At 35.9% G+C, this 19,558-nt stretch overlaps 1 protein-coding gene across 2 annotated transcripts in view; it reads left to right on the top strand.

Annotated features, from left to right (window-relative positions):
• Nucleotides 1-2,653: 2,653 nt before the first annotated feature.
• The window catches only part of ADAM18 (ADAM metallopeptidase domain 18), a 158,146-nt gene continuing 141,241 nt past the window's right edge, over nucleotides 2,654-19,558 (top strand). The window contains exons 1-2 of one of the 2 annotated variants that reach the window (XM_019032000.3): nucleotides 2,654-3,136; nucleotides 3,735-3,811. In XM_019032000.3, the coding sequence (XP_018887545.3) occupies nucleotides 3,082-3,136; nucleotides 3,735-3,811 (132 nt within the window). In that variant the 5' untranslated portion in view covers nucleotides 2,654-3,081. Of the gene's footprint in view, nucleotides 3,137-3,734; nucleotides 3,812-4,882; nucleotides 5,010-19,558 lie in introns of those variants that run through there. The other variant, XM_055348950.2, reaches the window with a different exon arrangement.

Genomic DNA, 19,558 nt, shown 5'->3' with positions numbered 1-19,558 from the left:
GAGTTTAATGGACAAAAGGAAAGAACGGCTCTCTGTCTCAGAGAGGGGTCCCAAGCAGGTTGCCAAGTTGTCAGCATTTTTATAAATGGGCTAGTGAGGACGGGGCTCGTGAGGAGGGGATGTCTTATCCTCCTAGGGCCAGATGGTTTGATTGAGACCAGGTGTGCTATCTGTATGGCGCAGAGTTTTTGTCAGTTCTCATCCCATTCCCTGCCCACATAGGAAGAATCTCAGTCTGTGTAACTTTGTTCTGCTTATCTGGGAGGGAGAGTTTCTGTGTCTGTTCCCAGACATCTTCCTGCATCTGCAGGCATCCCACTGCCCCCACAAGTCTGCTTTTGGCTTCCCTATCTCAGTGTGCCTAAAGGGAAAGGAATGTGCTTATTAAAGCCCTCTGTTTTACTGGGGACCATTGTGTAAGTGTGAAGTCTGGTGATTACCCAGGAGCCCTTCCCCTTCTTTCTGTGCCCAAGCTGTTGATGTGTGATTTACAGCCTGAACTTTCAGCCTGCTTGTTGTTAGAAGAGAAGTGATTTCTTTGAACTGCCTGAGGTTAGAAAGGGAGGTATTTTTGAGCTGCTTTTTGTTAAAAGGAAAGATTTCTGCCAGGGACTCACTTTACCCTGTCTACCTAAATAATTTCTTTCTGCCTCCTATAACATATTCATTTGTATGAAAAGTCCAGAATAGAGACATCTCTTAAGATAGAAATTAGTTTAGTGGTTGTTTAGGGAGTAGAGGGGTGGGATAAAGAACTTGTGTTGGGGGTGGGAGGGTACTTTATGGCTAATGGGCACAGAGTTTCTTCATGATGTGATGAAACTAATTTCAAATTGACTATAGTGATGGTCACTCATATCTGGGAACATATTAAAAATCACTTAATTGTATGCTTTAAACAGGTAAATTGCATGGCATATGAATTATATCTCAATAAAGCTGTTTAAAAATACAACCTGGGATAATTTTACCAGAAAATATAACCTGGCATAATTCTACCAGATTTCTCTCATCTTCATTGCCACTAACTTATTTTGGGTCATTGTGTTCACTGGCCTGCTTCTTGTCAATAATAATTTTTGAGCTATCTGTTCAGGTATACCAGTACTTAGCAGATCCAAGTTTTAGTCCTGATCAGTTTTATTTATTCTATTTGTTTTTTATTTTTTGAGATGGAGTTTTGCTCTTGTTGCCCACGCTGGAGTGCAATGGCACGATCTTGGCTCACTGCAACCTCTGCCTCTGGGGTTCAAGCAATTCTCCTGCCTCAGCCTTCCAAGTGGCTGGGATTATAGGCGCCCACCACCACACCAGGGTAATTTTGTATTTTTAGTAGAGATGGAGTTTCACCATGTTGGCCAGGCTGGTCTCAAACTCCTGACCTCAGGTGATCCACCCATCTTGGTCTCCCAAAGTGCTGGGATTACAGGCATGAGCCATCATGCCCAGCCCCGATCAGTTTTATTTTTGCACACAATTTTTGCACACATATTTTGACACAATTCATTCATCCCTGAAATAGGGGGTACTGGAGTAAAAGGCTTGAGTGTGATAGATGGGTTGGGTTTTGGACATGTGCCATTTAAGATATTTTTCAAAAAGTTAAGGGAGGCAGTTGCATAGTCTTCTACAGTGGTCTCAATTTTTCTCTCTCCCCTTGCTTGCTGCCCTTCCTGTCTCCACAGTTTCTTACTTAGAGTTTAGAGTTACTGTTAACAAAACAGTCAGATTGCATTGTAAAGGTTTTCTTTTCCCTTAGAACACTATATTTTAATCTTGTGTAGTAAGCAAGGTACACAGTTGAAGTAAAGTGCTTTCTGATTGTCTTTTCAATATAAAGTTCCATTTTCTTGAATTCTCTTTATTTGCAAAAATAACACTAAATATTAAAGCTTTCCTTTCTCTTTCCTCCACTGATTATAATGTAGTTTTATGAGAAAAATACACAGTTGAAGAAAAGTTATTTTTGATGGTCTTAGTGGGATCAACTCCATTTTCTTTTTTGCAAGTTTATTTCAAATAATTTTGTGTATTTATAGGGTACAGCATGATGTTTTGATCTATGTATACATTATAGAATGCTTCAATCAAGCTAGTTAACATACCCATCTCCTCATCAATTTATCATTTCTTTGTGGTAAGAACATTGAAAATAAATTTTAGCAATTTTGAAATATGCATTATTGTTAACTGTGATCACCATGTAGTGCAAGAGATCATTAAAACTTATTCTTTCAGTCTGACTCATACTTTGTACCTTTAGATCAACATTTTCCCTTTCCCCATCCCTCATCCCACCTTCCCTAGCCTCTGGTAATCATCCTTCTATAAGATAGACTTTATTAGATTCCACATTCAAATGAGATCATACAGTATTTGTCTTTCTGTGCCTGGCATATTTCCCTTAGCATAACGTTCTCTGGTTCCATCCCTGTTGTTGCAAATGAATTTCCTTCGTTAAGGCTGTATACTATTCCACTGTGTATATTTACCACATTTTGCTTATTTACTCATTCCTCATTGACACTTAGGTTGATTCCGTATCTTGGTATCACGAATAATGGTGAAATTGTACCAGCATTAAAAAGTTCAATTTTCTTGATTTTTCCGTATTTGCAAAGATATTTAAGTCAGCAGTAGCATGTAGAAAATTGTTAGTAATAATAGCTAGTAATAATAGCTGTCATTTCCCTTTTCTTCTTTCTCCTCCACCTTAGTAAATAAAACCTGCCATAAAACTCTGATATGGAGAAACAAAATTACCAACCTCACTAAAGAAAACCTCACTAAAAAGGAAAATCTAGCTTATTTACCCCAATGTAACTACTGAGGGCTTTAAACAACTTAAACGTCTCTGCAACAAATTTTGTGCAAACACCTATGCTTGCATCTGGCATTTCCCCTCCCCGCCCTGCGGAAGTGGCCCAGCTCTCAGAGCTCCTCAGACCTGACCCCCAGGGTCCTGGGGCAGCACAGGGTCCTCCCTGGCCCAGGCGCCCGGTGGCCGAGAGCCTGCCCGCGAGCTCAGCGCCGCTCAACGGTCTCTGTCCTTGGCTGTGCCTCCTGCTCTCTGGCTGAGCCATGTTCCTTCTCCTCGCCCTCCTCACTGAGCTTGGAAGGCTGCAAGCCCACGAAGGTAAGTCCATGGGAGCCTCCCCTTTCTTCTTCGACTTTATAGCGGGGCTGGGCTCTTCCTGGGAGCAGTTTCTTGTCATTCTGGGACCCTCCCCCGCTCCCTTCTGGGATCCCATGCCGGTGCTTCCGGTGTGTCAGGGACACCTTTCCACGCCAGGCCAGGGGGAACTAAAGGCCTTAGCGGAGGACCTGTTAGCGCTCTGCATCAGCGCCCATGGTCTCAGTGGCCCACACGCAGTGCGTCTTCTGGCATCTTCCCACTCTGTGAAGGAGGGTGGAGATGATGGAGTACTAACTGCCTTCAGCGAACTCCTCAGAGTCCTGAGGAAGCAAGTCTCTCATCGATTCTAAAACGGAACCAGAGGGGCCTGTAGAACTGCAATGTCTAATTTTTTTTTCTTTTTTTGTGTCTTAGCCATTTTCAATGTGCTGTTGATTATGTAGTGAAATTTGTGGACTAGAAAGAGTGTGAGCACTTGCGAAAACTTTTACTTAAAATTTTAGGCGCCACCGTGCAGTCCGGGATAAGAACCCATGCTTGACTGAGACAATTGTTGATGCAAAACAAAGACAAAAACAAACACGTTTTCTTACTGCAGGTTCTGAAGGAATATTTCTGCATGTCACAGTTCCACGGAAGATTAAGTCAAATGACAGTGAAGTTTCAGAGAGGAAGGTAAATGATGAGGAATATTTATTCTATATTTAAAGCTTTATGGCAATTTTTATTTACCCTTACATTAAGTCAGATCATACTAATTTGTATTCATCGCCAAATCATAATATTTTGCCTGTGCTATTTTGTCTCCTACCGTGTTTTAATCCTCTTGTTCCCCCATTTCTGCTGCTTATTTCCCTGTCTTTTCTCTTCATCTCTTCTTAACATACTACTTGTTCACAATTTCCAAGAAATGCTCAGCAATCAAACTGGTAGGAAAAAGAAATCAATATAAAATATTCATGACCATGGTTCAGCCAACAAATTAACAAATTTTATATTGTCCAGTAAATGACGTAGAAATTTGTCATAAGTAAAATTTAGACATGCAAAATTTGACCCACAAGCATCAGTCTTAATAGCACGTAATGTACAAAGAAATTTTAAAAAAGCAAAGAAAAAATAAAAATATCACATTTGCCCTATTATGATGAAAAATATTACAATAAGTAAATATTAACTGGAAAAAGAAGTTGGAAAATTACTAACCTGCCTGCTAGATTAAAAACTGATCAAACTGAAGGCATTCCGTCTTGTATGTTTTCTTGACTGAAATACCTGAGATTGACAGATTTAAAATGTTTTATTTTACAAACTGGAAGTCACAATATAGGGGTTTATATTTCTATGCAGTCAAAATGGGCACAATATATGTCAACTCTGAAAATGTTTCAGGTTGAAAGAGTGATTTTAAAATTATGAGTAAGGAAAAGATTAATCTATTAATTCTATTTTGGCACACAATATTGGGACCTACCATGGTTATGTTCTATTAGTGAACAATTATAATAAAGTATATGTCAAATTATGTTTGGGAATCACAATAAAATGAATACTTTCTTTTAGAGAAGTTGGAAAGGACTTTCATATATAAATCTTAATTATCACATTATCCTTCTGAAATAGGATTATTTATTACATATATTCTTTTTAAAAGACAGAGGATTAAAAAATATTAATGGCAGCAAATCTGTGTTAGCATGTAGAGTCTAATCTTTAATTTATAACTCCATTTCCACTACAGTAAGCTGCTTTCTGTTGAAGAATTATTTGCATAAGTTATTTTCTGCCAACACAATCCCATCCCAACACTTTGGGATCCCAAGGTTGGAGGACCGCTTGAGCCTAGGAGTTTGAGGCCGGCTTGGGCAAGTTGGTGAGACCCCATCTCTACAAAAATAACTTAACTGGGTGTGGTGGCGTGTGCCTGTAGTCCCAGCTGTTCTGGAGGCTGAGGTGGGAGTACCCCTTGAGCCCAGCAGTTGGAGGCTGCAGTCAGCTGTGATTGTGTCACTGTACTCCAGCCTGGATGACAGAGCAAGACTTCATCTCTTAAAAACAAAAAACAAACAAACAAAAAACCAACTATCTATCTATCTATCTATCTATCTATCTATCTATCTATCTATCTATCTATCTATCATCTATCTATCTATCTATATCATCTATCTATTTATCTATCCATTCTGTTTTTTCCCCAGATTTACTACTATTGTACATTGTCATTGCATAATCACTGTAAACTTCAAATTTCTTACTACTTGTCAAGAAGCATATAGCAACTACGCAGGGCTTGATGAAATAGTTTTACTATGAGAGACATGCAGTATTCAGTCGTTGTCTACACTTTTGGTATTATTTATATGGAATTCTTGAAGCTATATTTTATTGTATAGGGTATTATTTTCATGTTTTTAAAACTTTATTGAGTTATAATTGATATAAAAATTGCACATATCTAATGTAGACATTTTCCTGAGTTTGAATATATGCATACACCCATGATATCATGACCACAGTCGATGTACTAAACATATCCATCACCTCCAAAAATGTCCTTGCATACTTTTGTTTTGTGTTTTGTGCTAAGAATGCTGAACATGAGAATGATTCTCTTAACATATTTTCAAGTGCACAATGGTGTATGGTTAACTATAGGTACTATGTTATACAGCATATCTCTAGAACTTATTCATCTTTCATTACTGGAACTTTGTATTCATAGAGCAATAATTCCCAATTTCTCTCGATCCGGACCCCTGGCAACCACTGTTCTATTCTCTGCTTTTATGATTTCAACTGTTTTATTTTATTTATTTGTTTGAGATGGAGTTTTGCTCTGTTGCCCAGGCTGGAGTGCAGTGGTGTGATCTTGGCTCACTGCAACCTCTGCCTCCTGGGCTCAAGCAATTCTTGTTCTTCACCCTCCTGAGTGGCTGGGATTACAGGTGCATGCCACCACACCTGGATAATTTTGTATTTTTTTAGTAGAGATGGAGTTTCCCCATGTTGGCCAAGCTGGTCTTGAACTCCTGAACTAAAGTGATACACCAGACTCGGCCTCCCAAAGTGCTGGCATTACAGGCATTAGCCACCACACCCACCTATTTTAGCTATTTTAGATTCCTCATATAAGTAAGTGGAATCATATAGTGCTTGTCGTTCTGTGACTGTCTTATTTAACATAGCATAATGTTCTGTGGGTTCATTCATATCCCAAATAGGATTTCCTTCTTTTTTGAAGCTAAATAGTGTTCCAATATGTTTATATGCCACATTTTCTTTATGCATTCATGTCATTGAACATTTGGGTTGCTTCCAAACCACGAATATTGTGAATAATGTTGGAATTAACATGGGGCTGCAGATATCTCTTCAATTTCATGGCTTTAATTTTTTTGGATATGTAGCCAGAAGTTGCATTGCTGGATCATATGGTAGTTCTATTTTTAATTTTTTGTGGAACCTCCATACTGGTTTTCATAATGGCTGCACCATTCTCCATTCCCACCAATAGTGTACAAAGATTCCAACTTCTCCACATCTTTGCCAGTGCTTGTTACCTTTTGCTTTTGTTTGTGGGTGTGGGTTTTTTTTTTTTTTTTAACAAAACCCATTATAATAGCTGTGAGGTGATATTTCACTGTGGTTTTGATCCTGCATTTTTCTGATGATTAATGATATTGAGTACTATTTCTTATACCTGATGGTCATTTGTATGTTTTATTTGGACAGAAGTTTAATTCAGGTCCTTTGCCCATTGTTTAATCAGGTCATTTGTTTTGTTTTTGGCTGTTAAGTTGTAGAAGGTCCTTTTGACATTTTGGCTATTAACTCTTTGTCATATAGATCGTTTGAAATATATTCTTCTGTTCCATAAAACAATGGCTTAAATTTTAGGATATTACAAGAACTATGAAGAAAGTTTCAAACCTTCTGTTTTATCTAAGTATACATATGGAAGCCATAGTGCCATTGTTGGTTCAACACTGGGAAACAACTCTCCAGTTGGGGAGAGCTGACCTCAGTTAGTATGTGTTTATTTCCTGCTATCAATGCCTTCTTGCCAAAGACCATTGCGAGCTTGCAATTGAACTAGTGAGGATTATTACATACTGCAGTGAGGGAGAATGCACACCTTGGGGAGCCATGGAGCATCTCTTTAGGAGGTTGTTAAAGTACTTATAAGATTTTGGCTTGTGTTTTGGGAATTTGGGGGAAGTTTTAGGATGTGTGCCTTTGTGGCACACATATGGTCAGGAAGTAGGCATAATACTATGATTGTATATCTTAGTAAGTCTTATCTGGGGCACAGGAAGACCAGAACATTCCTAAATCTGTCATTAGTTAAGAAGCAGCAGCCATTCATGCTAGCCCAATAAGGGCATATTCAATCTTTCTTTATTTTTGGCTTGGGAGGGCTTACGTTTAGTTGGTATTCACACATGATTATGAAGTAGTCTTGGTTTTGTCTTGATGCATAATTGTCTCACAGTGGTCCTGTGTTATGTTGATGTCCTTTAAAAGTGCTTCTATTCAACAGCAGAATTCCAAGGCTAGTTGATAGTGCCAAGCCAACTCCTTAATGTTACTGGCTGCTTTCCCCTTTCTTATTCTTTATGGGATTAATTTATGTTAGGCACGTTATATCTTACTCAGACTATAGCCAGAAGCAAGCATTGGAATCATAAATGTCTGCACAAGACATATATATATATACTTCATAATGAATTAAGTTGTCATGGTAAGGTTGAGAAGAACCATCTATGCAGAGTATCTATTCCAAATGACTGTTGTTTATAGCTATTAATATAGAGAATATAAGAATATATGTAAGTACATATTATGTATAAATTATGTATGATTATATGTATGTTATGTATATCAAGATGTATGTATATCTTCCTTGACATGCGTATTTTACACACACAAACATGTCAATGATTGTGTACACACATGAAGAAATATATACATAAATATATACACCAACATGGGTGTATGTATGTATATATTTATTATTAATATTTTTATTAGAAATAATTTTTAATTACTAATTTTGTAACATGTTTAAAAATTTTAAACTTTCATTTTAAGTACTCCTTGAGTCATATTCTACGCTTTTTATTCATTTTTCAATATTTTAAAATGAATGCTATCATTCTTTTTTGGCTCAAGTATTTTGGGAAGAGGACATTTTGCCTTTAATTTCCAAAATAAATTTTTTCTAGGTTTTCTTTTTTAAACTAAAATAACATTTTACATTGATAAATAACACATATATCTCAATGAATTTTCACAAAGTAGACACACCTCCAAAATTAGCACTCGATTCAGAAATAGAACATAAGAGCAAGTCACAAACTCTCTCATGATTCCTTCTAGTTATTTTCCTGCTTATTTTGACTTATAATGCTTTTGCTTATGATTGTTCAAGACTGAAAGTTCCAGGCGTGTCTTGGAGATATTGCAGGTTTGGTTCTAGACTACCAAACTAAAGTAAGTCACACAAACTGGTATCCCAGTGCATACCAAACTTATGTTTGGTATACTATATACTGTAGTTTATTAAGTGTGCAATAGTGCTATGGCTAAAAATAACAATGTATAAACCTTAATTTAAAATACTTTATTACTAAAAAATTGTAACTATCATCTGAATTTTCAGTGAGTTGTAATCATTTGCTGGTTACAATCAGGCGTTGCCTGATGTTGATGGCTGCTGACTGATCAGGGTGGTGGTTGAAGGTTGGGGTGGCTGTGCCAATTTCTTAAAATAAGACAATGATGAAGTTTGCTGCGTCAGTTGACTCTTCCTTTCATGAAAGATTTCTCTATAGTATGCAATGCTGTTTGATAGCATTTTACCCACAGTAGAACTTATTTTAAAATTGGACTCAATCTTCTCCAACCCTGCCACTGCTTTATCAACTAAGTTTATGTAATTTTGTAAACTCTTTTTTTGTAATTTTAACAGTATTCACGGCATCTTTACTAGGAGTAGATTCCATCTCAGGAAACCAACTTCTTTGCTTATCCATGAGAAGTAACTCCTCATCCATTCAAGTTTTATTATGAGATAGCAAAAATTCAGTCATATCTTCAGCCTCCACTCCTAATTCTAGTTCTCTTGCCATTCCTACCACATCTGTAGTTATTTTCTCCACTAAAGTCTTGAATCCCTCAAAGTCATTCATGAGGGTTGTAATTAACTTTTTCTGAATTCCTGTTAGTGTTGATATCTTAACCTCTTTCCATGAATCGTGAATGGTCTTAATGACATGTAGAATGGTGAATTCTTTTCATATGGTTTTCAATAGACTTTGCCCAGATCCAACAGAGGAATCACTATTTATGGCAGCTATAGCCTTACAAAATGTATTTCCTAAGTAATAAGACTTGAAAGTCAAAATAGCTCATTGACTGGGCTGCAGAATGGATGCTGTGTTCGCAGGCAGGAAAACAGCCTTAATTTCCTTGCACATCTCCGTTAGAGCTCCTGGGTGACCAGGTACATTGTCAATGAGCAGTAATATTTTGAAAGGAATCTTTTTTTTCTGAACAGTAGGTCTCAACAGTCAGCTTCAAATATTTAGTAAACCATATTATAGTTACACTATCATCCAGACTTTGTTGTTACGTTTCTCATCACAGGCATAAGTAGATTTAGCCTAATTCTTAAGGGCCCTAGCATTGTTAGAATGGTCACTGAGTATTGGCTTCAATTTAAAGTCACCAGCTGTAATAAGCATTAACAAGAGAGAGTCAGCTTGTCTTTTAAAGCTAGACATTAAGATTGGGTAGAATGATAGTTCTATTTTTAGTTTTTTGATGTTTGACCCAGCAATTTCACTAATGGGTATCTAAATACCCATTTTACATTGATAAAAAAAGGAATATAGATCATTTTAAAAAGACACCTGCACTTGTATGTTTATTGCAGCACTATTCACCATAACAAAGTCATGGAACCAATCTAAATGTCCACCAACAGTTCACTGGATAAATAAAAGGTGGTATATATACACCATGGAATATTATGCAGCCATAAAAAAGAATGAAATCATGTCTGCTCTAGCAACATGGAGGAACTGGAGGCCATTATCCTATGTGGAATAACCCAGAAGTGAAAAAATAAAATATTACATGTTCTCATTTATAAGTGGGAGCTAAATAAATGGTACAGTTGGACATAAAATGATGAAGAAAATAGACTCTGGGGACTCCAAAGTGGGGGATGGGGACAGAATACCTACTGGGAACAATGTCCAATATTTGAGTGATGGGTACACTAGAAGCCCAACCCCCAGCATCATGCATGTAATTCCCATGTAACAATCAAGCACATGTACCCCTGAATCTAAAATAACAATTTAAAAAATGCTATGCATGGATTTCCCCTCTCTAGCTATGAAAGTCTCTAGCTGAGTCCTAGATGGTGTATTCTTCCAGTAGAAGGCTGTTTTATCTACACTGAAAATCTGTTGTTTAGTGGAGCAGTCTTCATCAATTATCTTAGCTAGATCTTACAGATCACTTGTTTCAGCTTCTGTATTGGGACTTGCTGCATCACCTTGCATTTTTGTTATGGAGGTATCTTCTTAAATCTCATGAACCAACCTCTGTTAGCTTCACCCTTTTCTTCTTCACTTTCTTTTCATTCTCAGGCTTCATAGAAATGAAGAAAATTAGGGCTTTTTTCCAGATTAAGCTTTGGCTTAAGGGAATGTTATGGCTGGTTTGATTGTCTATCCAGACTGATGAAACCTTCTCCATATCAGCAATAGCTTGTTTGCTTTTATGTTATGGGGCCATTGATTTTTATTCTTGAGTAATGTTGCTAAAATGTCCATACTACCCAAAGCAATAGGCAGATTCAGTGCAATCCCAATCAAAATTCCAATGGCATTCTTCACAGAAATACAAAATACAATGCTAAATTTTGTATGGAACCACAAAATAACCTCGAGTAGCCAAAGCAATACTGAGGAAAAAAGTTAGAGGCATCATACTTCCTGATTTAAAATTATATTTAAAAAACATAATATTCAAAACAGTATGGTTTTGTCATAAAAAAAATCAGACATGTAGACCAATAGAAGAGAACAGAGAGCCCAGAAATGAATCCAAACATATACAGTCAACAGATTTTCCACAAGTTTCACCAAAAGGATACAGTGGGGAAGGATAGTCGAAAGACTATCTTCTGTCAGGTTTTGCTTCTTGTATTTTGCAGTTCTGTCTTTTGGGGCATACCCATTTAGGATTATTACGTCTTGCTGGGTTGATACCCTTTATCATTATATAATGCCCTTCTCATTCTCTGATAAATATCTTTGCATTATTTGATACTAATATAACAATTTCTACTTTCCTTTGATTTATGTTTGCATGATAAGTTTTCTTCAATATTATTGCTTTCAGCCAGCCTAGGCAATTGTCTTTGATGTGAAATTATTTTTAACAGAATATAGCTTTGTCAATTTTTAAATCCACTCAATCCATAATTTTGCCTATTCATATCATTTATATTTAACGTCACTATTGGTGTTACATCTACCAAGTAATTTTTTGTTTTGCTTTTAATTTTTATTTTCTTTTTCATGCTTATGTATAAATTACCAGAATAACATAGTTTTTTGCTGTGGGATTGGTTCAAGAATATATACTTGTAGAGCTCTTTTAGTGGTTACTCTAGATATTACATTACATGTACGTAACTTTTCACAGCCTACTGTCATCATTTCACCAGGTTAAGCAAACTATCTAAACCTTAATGTGTTTCTAAATATATGTTGAGGAAATATTTAAGGCAATTATAAATGGGCTAAAGTAAAGGAACACAAAGAAATAAGTGTAATAATTTTTGCCTCAATCTTCAAATTAATTTGGAAAACTCAATATGAAAAGGTAAACTTTTGTAATTACCCGTACTTTCCCCTCTGTGTTTTTTCTTCATTCTGGGTGTTTCAATCCTTCCTCTTTTATTTTTCCTTTTTTGTTTAGAGAAATTTATTTAGTCGTTTTCTTAGTGTAGGTTTGTATGAGACAAATTCTCTTAGTTTCCTGATCTGAGAATGTCTTGATTATCTCTTCATTTATGAAGGATATTTTAAAGTGGATTTTCATAGAATTCTAGATTTACGGGTCTTTTTTTCATCGTATTTATGTTACGACATTTCCTTTGATCTTCATGGCTTCTTATGAGAAATTTGCTGTCATTTGAATTGTTTTTTTTTCCCTAATGGGTAAGTTGTCATTTCTTTCATTACTTTCAAGATTTTAAAAATTTCCTTTAGTTTTCAGAAATTGAACTATGATGCTTTTTGCTGGTTTTTTTTTTTTTTTTGGTAATTGTTTCCTTTGTAGTCTCAATAGTTTCTAGCTTCTTAAATCAATAGGTTTATGATTTTGTCAAATTTGGTAAATTTTTACCCGCTATTTCTTGTGAGTACCTTTTCAACTCTAGCCTCCGTCTCTATTTGGGATTCTAATGACACTGGTAGAATTTTTGTTATGGTACCCTAGGTCCCCGAAGCTCTGTGCATTTTTTGTCATTTTCTGGTAGAATTTTTGTTATAGTACCCTAGGTCCCTGAAGCTCTGTACATTTTTTGTCATTTCCTCTTTACATTTTTTGTAAGTTTCCTCAATTTTCAGATTGGATAATTTCTATTATGCTGTCTCCCATTTCAGTATTTTCTCCCCTAACCCCATTCTGTGGTTGAGCCCTTCCACTTAGATTTTTATTTTGGTAACTTTGCTTTCATATGTTATTCATTGTACCTAACTGGAATCCTGAATAGGTGAAGCACAGGGCTGACTTTCACTGCCATGGAGGTGGTGCTTCATCACTACAAGGAGGGACTGCAATCTCAGCTCTACACTGGACCCTGTTGACACTGTGCCTGTTGGTAGTTCCAGGTTGCTATCTTCTCCAGCAAACCATTTACAAGCATGGGAGTCAAAAGAAAACCAGTGAACTAACTGTTTTTATTTTTTATTTTTATTTTTTTAAATATGTATTTATTTGTTTATTTTGAGATGGGATTCACTCTGGCTGGATTCACGCCAGGAGATTCACTCTGGAGATTCACTCCAGGCTGGAGTACAGTAGCATCATCTCAGCTCACTGTAACCTCTGCCTCAGAGGTTTCAAGAGATTCTCCTGCCTCAGCCTCCCAAATAGCTGGGATTACAGGTGCACACCACCATACCTGGCTAATTTTTTTGTATTTTTAGTGGAGATGGGGTTTCACCATGTTGGCCAAGCTGGTTTCAAACTCTTGACCTCAAGTGATCCACCCACCTCGGCCTCCCAAAGTGCTGGGATTGCAGGAGTGAGCCACCATGCCCGGCCTGAACTAGTCATCGCTCAAGTCCTTATATCACTGGTTAGTCTGCCTTCTTGTTTCCATTTCTCCAGAATTTTTTATTTTTATTTTTCAATTATATTTCCAGGATTTCTTAGCTTTAAGAGGGAAGAACTTGGAAGATTGAGGCTATTCCATTTTGGCTGGAACCAGAAATCTGATCTTATCCATTTTTAATTTCAAGAATTTCTAAAATAAACTGTGTGTGTGGGTTTTTTTTTTAGAGCAATATTAGGTTCAGAGAAAAGATGAGAAGAAAGTACAGAATCTTTCAGCTTACCACTGTCCTTACGGATGTGCGGCCTCGCTGACTATCAGATCTCAGATGTTTGTTTCAATTAACAAATCTATATTGACACATCATCACTCAAAATTTCATAGTATACATTAGTGCTGTGTAGCATGTGGGTTTGAACAAATGTATAATGACATGTATCCACTGATAGTATCATACAGAATAAGTTCACTGTTCTAAAACCCCTTTGTGCTCTACCTAATCATCCCTCACCACCAACCAAATCCTTGACTTTACTTATTATTTTACAGTCTCTATAGTTTGGCCTTTTCTAGAGTGTGTTATAATTGGAATCTTGAAGTATGTAGCCTTTTCAGATGGCTTTTCTTCCCACTTAGTATGCGTTTAAGATTCTTTTATGTCTTTTAATGGTTTGATAGTTCATTTCTATCACTGAATAATAGTCTATTGTCTGCTGTACCACAGTTTATTTATGTATACTTACTGAAGGATATGTTGGCTGCTTCTAAGATTTGGCAGCTATGAATTAAGCTGCCATAAATATTTCTGTATAGATATTTGTATGGACATAAGTTTTCAGCTCTTTTCAGTAAATACCAAGGAACACAATTGCTGGATTATATGGTAAGAGTATGTGTGGTATTGTAAGAAACTGCCAGCTCATCCTCCAAAGCTGATCTATTATTTTGCATTTCTACAAACGAGGAATAAGAGTTCTGTGGCTCCTCATCTTTACTTCAATTGGGGTTGTCAGTGTTTGGGTTTTGACTATTCAAATCAATGTGTAATAATATTTTATTTTTAATTTGCAATTCCTTAATAATATATAAGGATTAATTTTTTTAGATCAGTATTAGGTTCAGAGAAAAGATGAGAAGAAAGTACAGAATCTTTCAATATACCACTGTCCTTATGGATGCACAGCCTCCCTAACTATCAGGTCTCATGTTTGTTTGACATATGTCTTATTTGCTTGACATATATCTTATTTGATGAGATGTCTGTTTAGGTTTTTGTCTCTTTTTAAAGTCTGACTCTTCATTTTATTATTGTTGAGTTTTAGGAGTTCTTTAGATATTTTGGTCCTTTATCATATAGGCCTTTTGCAAATATTTTCTTTTAATCTGTGGTTTATCTCTTCATATACTTGCCAGTGTCTTTCACAGAGAAGAAATTTTCAGTTTTAATTAAATCCAGTTTATCAATTATTTATTCATGGATCATGCCTCTGGGGTTGTACTAGAAAGTCACTGCCATAGCTAAGGTCACCTAGATTTTCTCCTATGTTCTCTTCAAGTAGTTTTATAGTTGTGTATTTTACATTTTGGTCTGTATTTTACATTTTGGTCTGTTATTAATTTTAAGTCAATTTTGGTGAACTATTATGTTATGCGTCTAGATTTATTTATTTTTTTACATTTGCATATACAGTTGTCCCAACACCATTCGTTGAAAAGACTGTCTTTACTTCATTGTATTTCCTATGCTTTTTTGTCAAAGGTCAGTTTACTTTATTTATATGGATCAATTTCTGTGCTCTTTTTTCTGTTCCATTATTCTATTTGTTTATTCTTTAGCCAATACCACAATCTGCTAATTACTGTAGCTTTATAGTTCAGTCTTGACATCAGGTAGTGTCAGTCCTCCAACTTTGTATTTCTCTTTTAGTATTGTGTTGTGTTGCCTGTTCTTGGTCTTTTGCCTCTCCATATAAACTGTAGAATTTGTTTGTCGATATTTGCAAAATAACTAAGTGGGATTTTGATTGGAAGTATCTTGCATCTATCTTGAATCTATTAATCAAGTTGGAAATAACTGATGTCTTAATGATATTTAGTGTTGCTATCCATAACATGGAATATTTCACTTAGTTCTTATTAATTTTTTCATCAATTTTGAAGTTTTTCTCACGTAGATGTTGTATATATTTTTCTAGATTTGTATCTAAATATTTTGAGTTTTGGATGCTAATGTAAATGGCATTGTTTTTACTTCACATTCCCCTCCTTCATTGCTGGTATGTAGGAAAGCAAATGACTTTTGTATGTTTACCTTCTATCCTGCAACCTTGCTATAATTGTTTTTTAGTTCCAGAAGGTTTTCTCATCAATCCTCTCAGAATTTCTACATAGACAATCTTTTCATGTATGAACAAAGACAGTTTCATTTCTTTTTTCCCAATCTAGTATACCTTTTCTTATTGCATTGGCTAGGACTGGTAGTGTGATGTTGAAAGGAGTAGCTATCTGTGCCTTGATCCTGATCTTAGCATGAAAGGGTCTAGTTTTTCAAAACCTATGTATGATGTTAGCCCTAGGTTTTTTTACATAGATGTTCTTTATTAAGGTGAGAACATGGCCTGCCATTCTTAGTTTGCTGAAAATTTGTATCACCATCATTATTATTATTCAAAGTGGGTGTTGGCCAGGCATGGTGGCTCACACCTGTAATCCTAGCACTTTGAAAGGCCAAGGCAGGTGGATCATCTGAGGCTAGGAGTTCGAGACCAGCCTGGCCAACATGACAAAACCTGGTCTCTAATAAAAATATGAAAATTAACAGGATGTGGTGGTGCATACCTATGATCCCAGCTACTAGGGAGGCTGAGGAAGGAGAGTCACTTGAACCTGGGAGGCAGAGGTTGCTGTGAGCTGTGATCACGCCACTGCACTGTAGCTTTGGTGGCAGAGCAAGACTCTGTCTCAAAAAAAAACAAACAAAAAAAGAAATGGGTGTTGGATTTTTTCTTTTTTCTTTTTTGAGAGAGAGTCTTGCTCTGTCACCCAGGCTGGAGTGCCGTGTTGCGATCGCAGCTCACTGCAACCATCACCTCCTGGGTTCAAGTGATTCTCCTGCCCCAGCCTCCTGAGTAGCTGGGATCACAGGAACCCACCAACATGCGCGGCTAATCTTGTATTTTTAGTGGAGACAGGGTTTCGCCATGTTGGCCAGGCTGGTCTCAAACTCCTGACCTCTGGTCATCCACTCACCTTGGCTTCCCAAAGTGCTAGGATTACACGCATGAGCCACTGCGCCAGGCTGGATTTTTTCAAATGCCTTTTCCATATCCATTGAAATGATCTCATGTGATTCTTTTCCTTTAGACAATGTGATGATTACATGAATTGATTTTCAAGTGTTGAGTTACCTTTGCACACCTAGGGTAAACCTCACTTGGTTGTAATGTATAAAAAATTTGTATAAAATATGTAAATAGTTTTTATAAAGTAATGTATAAAAATAATTATTTTATACACTGTTGAATAAGATTTGCTAATATTTTGTGGAGGATTTTTCATCTAGCTTTATAGAAAAAGAAGTATTCCCTGTGCTTCTGTCTCTTGAAAGAGATTGTAGAAAATTAATATACATTATTTCTTAAATGTTTAGTAGAATTTACCAGTGAATCCATCTGGGCCTGGTGCTTCCTGTTGTGGAGGGTTAATTATGGATTAAATGTCTTTAATAGATGTATCTCAATGGGTTTATATATGTATATACACACACAAGCATTTATTTATGTCTTTGTTAATTTCACTAATCATTTTTCTGAAGCTTTCTAGACACAGATATTGCTCATATGTTTTATAACTTTTAAAAAATATTTCATGTTTTTGATGCTTGTGTAAATTCCATTTTTATTGCATATTCCTATTATCCATTGTTATTATGTAGAACTAAATTAAATTTTAAATATTGAGCTTCCATCCTTCATATTATTAAATTCACCCATTAGTTCTAGCAACTTTTTTCATATATTACTTAGAATTTTTTCTGTGTATTATCATGTGTTTTGAAGACTTAAAAAATTTGTTGTTTTTTTTTTTTAATTCTGCCTACCAGTTATTCCTTTTCCTTGTGGTATTGCACTGGCTAGAACCTCCAGTACAATATTCAATAAAAAGAGTGAAATAAATTGTCAATAAATATTTATTTCCTGAGATTGCAGAGAGGATGCATTCAATTATTCACCATTAAGTCTGACATTAGCTGTAGATTTTGTTCAATGCCTTTTAATAATTTAAGAAAGTTTTCATCTGTTCTTGGTTATTTCTTGCTAATAAAAATATATAAATCTGTAAATTTTTTTAAAGCACTGTTAAATAAAGGTCTGTAAACTTTCTTTTAATCACAGTTTTTATTTTTCTGCAGGCCACAAAGTTTTATGGGTTATGGCTTTAATCATTATTTGTTTAAAATTACTTCCAAATTCTTATAATTGCTTCTTTGACTTAGGTAATATTTAGAAGTGAGTTATTTAATATCTAAAAACTTAAGAAGTTGTCTAGATATTTCTGATACTGATTTATATTTTAATTTTATTGGATCCAGGTAACTTGCTTTCAGTAGCTTAAATATTTTTAGAGTATTGAGGCTTGGCATAAAATAAGGTATATCTTAGTAATTGTTCTTTGTGGATTTAAAAAATGTATTTATTTCATCTTGGTGGATTGTGTGGTCTATAAATGTAAAGTATTTCAAGTTTATTGATAGTGTTTAATATTCTAGGTCTTTGCTGATTTTCTGTCACTAATGCTATTTCTGTGGATAACTGCTCTCAGTTTGAGAAACAGTTTTTGACTTGCTAACGAGCCTTAATAAGACTGAATGCTTAATCAGGGTACCAGGTTACCCTGGGACCTGAGCTGCCCACGAGGAACTGGGTGTTATCTGACCTGCAAAGCTTATGGTGGGACATGCACAACAGGATTTCACAATCAATTAGAAGGGGTATAAACATGACTGGGCTTTTGAATGTGTCTGAAGGCAGTATGAAGTTACATGATAAAGTGGCTCAAATGCCCACAGTCTCAATTCTTATTTGTATTAGTCTGTTCTCACATTGCTATAAAGAAATAACTAAGACTGGGTAATTTTTAAAGAAAAGAGGTTTAATTGGCTCACAGTTGGGCAGGTTGTACAGGAAGCATGGCTGGGGAGGCCTCAGGAAACATTCAGTCATGGTGGAAGGGGAAGGGGAAGTAGGCATGCTTTACATGGCCAGAGCAGGAGGAAGAGAGAGGAGGAGGAGATGCTGCACACTTTTAAACAACCAAATCTCATGATAACTATCACAAGAACAGCACCAAAAGGGAAATCTGCCTTTCTGATCTAATCACCTCCCACCATGCCCCACCTCCATCATTGGAGATTACAATTTGATACGAGATTTGAGTGGGGACACAGACCCAAAACATATCACTGCTGCACTGTCTTCTGTCTTCCAGCCCAATGTGGCAGGGGCCAGGTGGTGGCACTTTGCTCTCAGTAAAGTGTTTAAATCTCCATTTATAAGTAATACTTGTTTCCTCCACATTTGAGTTTTTCATGCATTTTACAGCTTTATGCACATTTGGATTTATATTGCCTTCTTGAGGAACTGACACTTTTATCATTATGAAATGTTTCTGCTTATTCCTAATATTATTTGTTATTATCATGGTTTGCCTTCTTAGTTTTTAATGTACACATTTAGTTTATTTATGATTAGCATTTGGATGATATATTTCTCTTTGTTCTCTTAATCAATCCATGTCTCTGTGGGCATATAATTGGGTCTTGGTTTTTTATCCAATCTCACATTACCTGTCTTTTAGAAAAATGTATTGTACAATAACGTACATAAGATAAAATTTACCACTGTAACTATTTTTAAGTATATGATTCAATGCTGTTAATTAAATTCACACTGTTATGCAACAAATCTCTAGAATTTTTTTATATTGGAAAACTGAATCTGTATACCCATTAAATACTAATTTCCTTGATGGCCTTCCCCAGCCCTTTCCAACCATCTTTC

This window comes from Gorilla gorilla, chromosome 7 (genome assembly GCF_029281585.2).
Source record: "Gorilla gorilla gorilla isolate KB3781 chromosome 7, NHGRI_mGorGor1-v2.1_pri, whole genome shotgun sequence".
Lineage (NCBI taxonomy): Eukaryota > Metazoa > Chordata > Mammalia > Primates > Hominidae > Gorilla > Gorilla gorilla.
The sequence above is the reverse complement of the archived record's forward strand: the minus strand, read 5'-3'. Positions and strand labels throughout refer to the sequence as shown.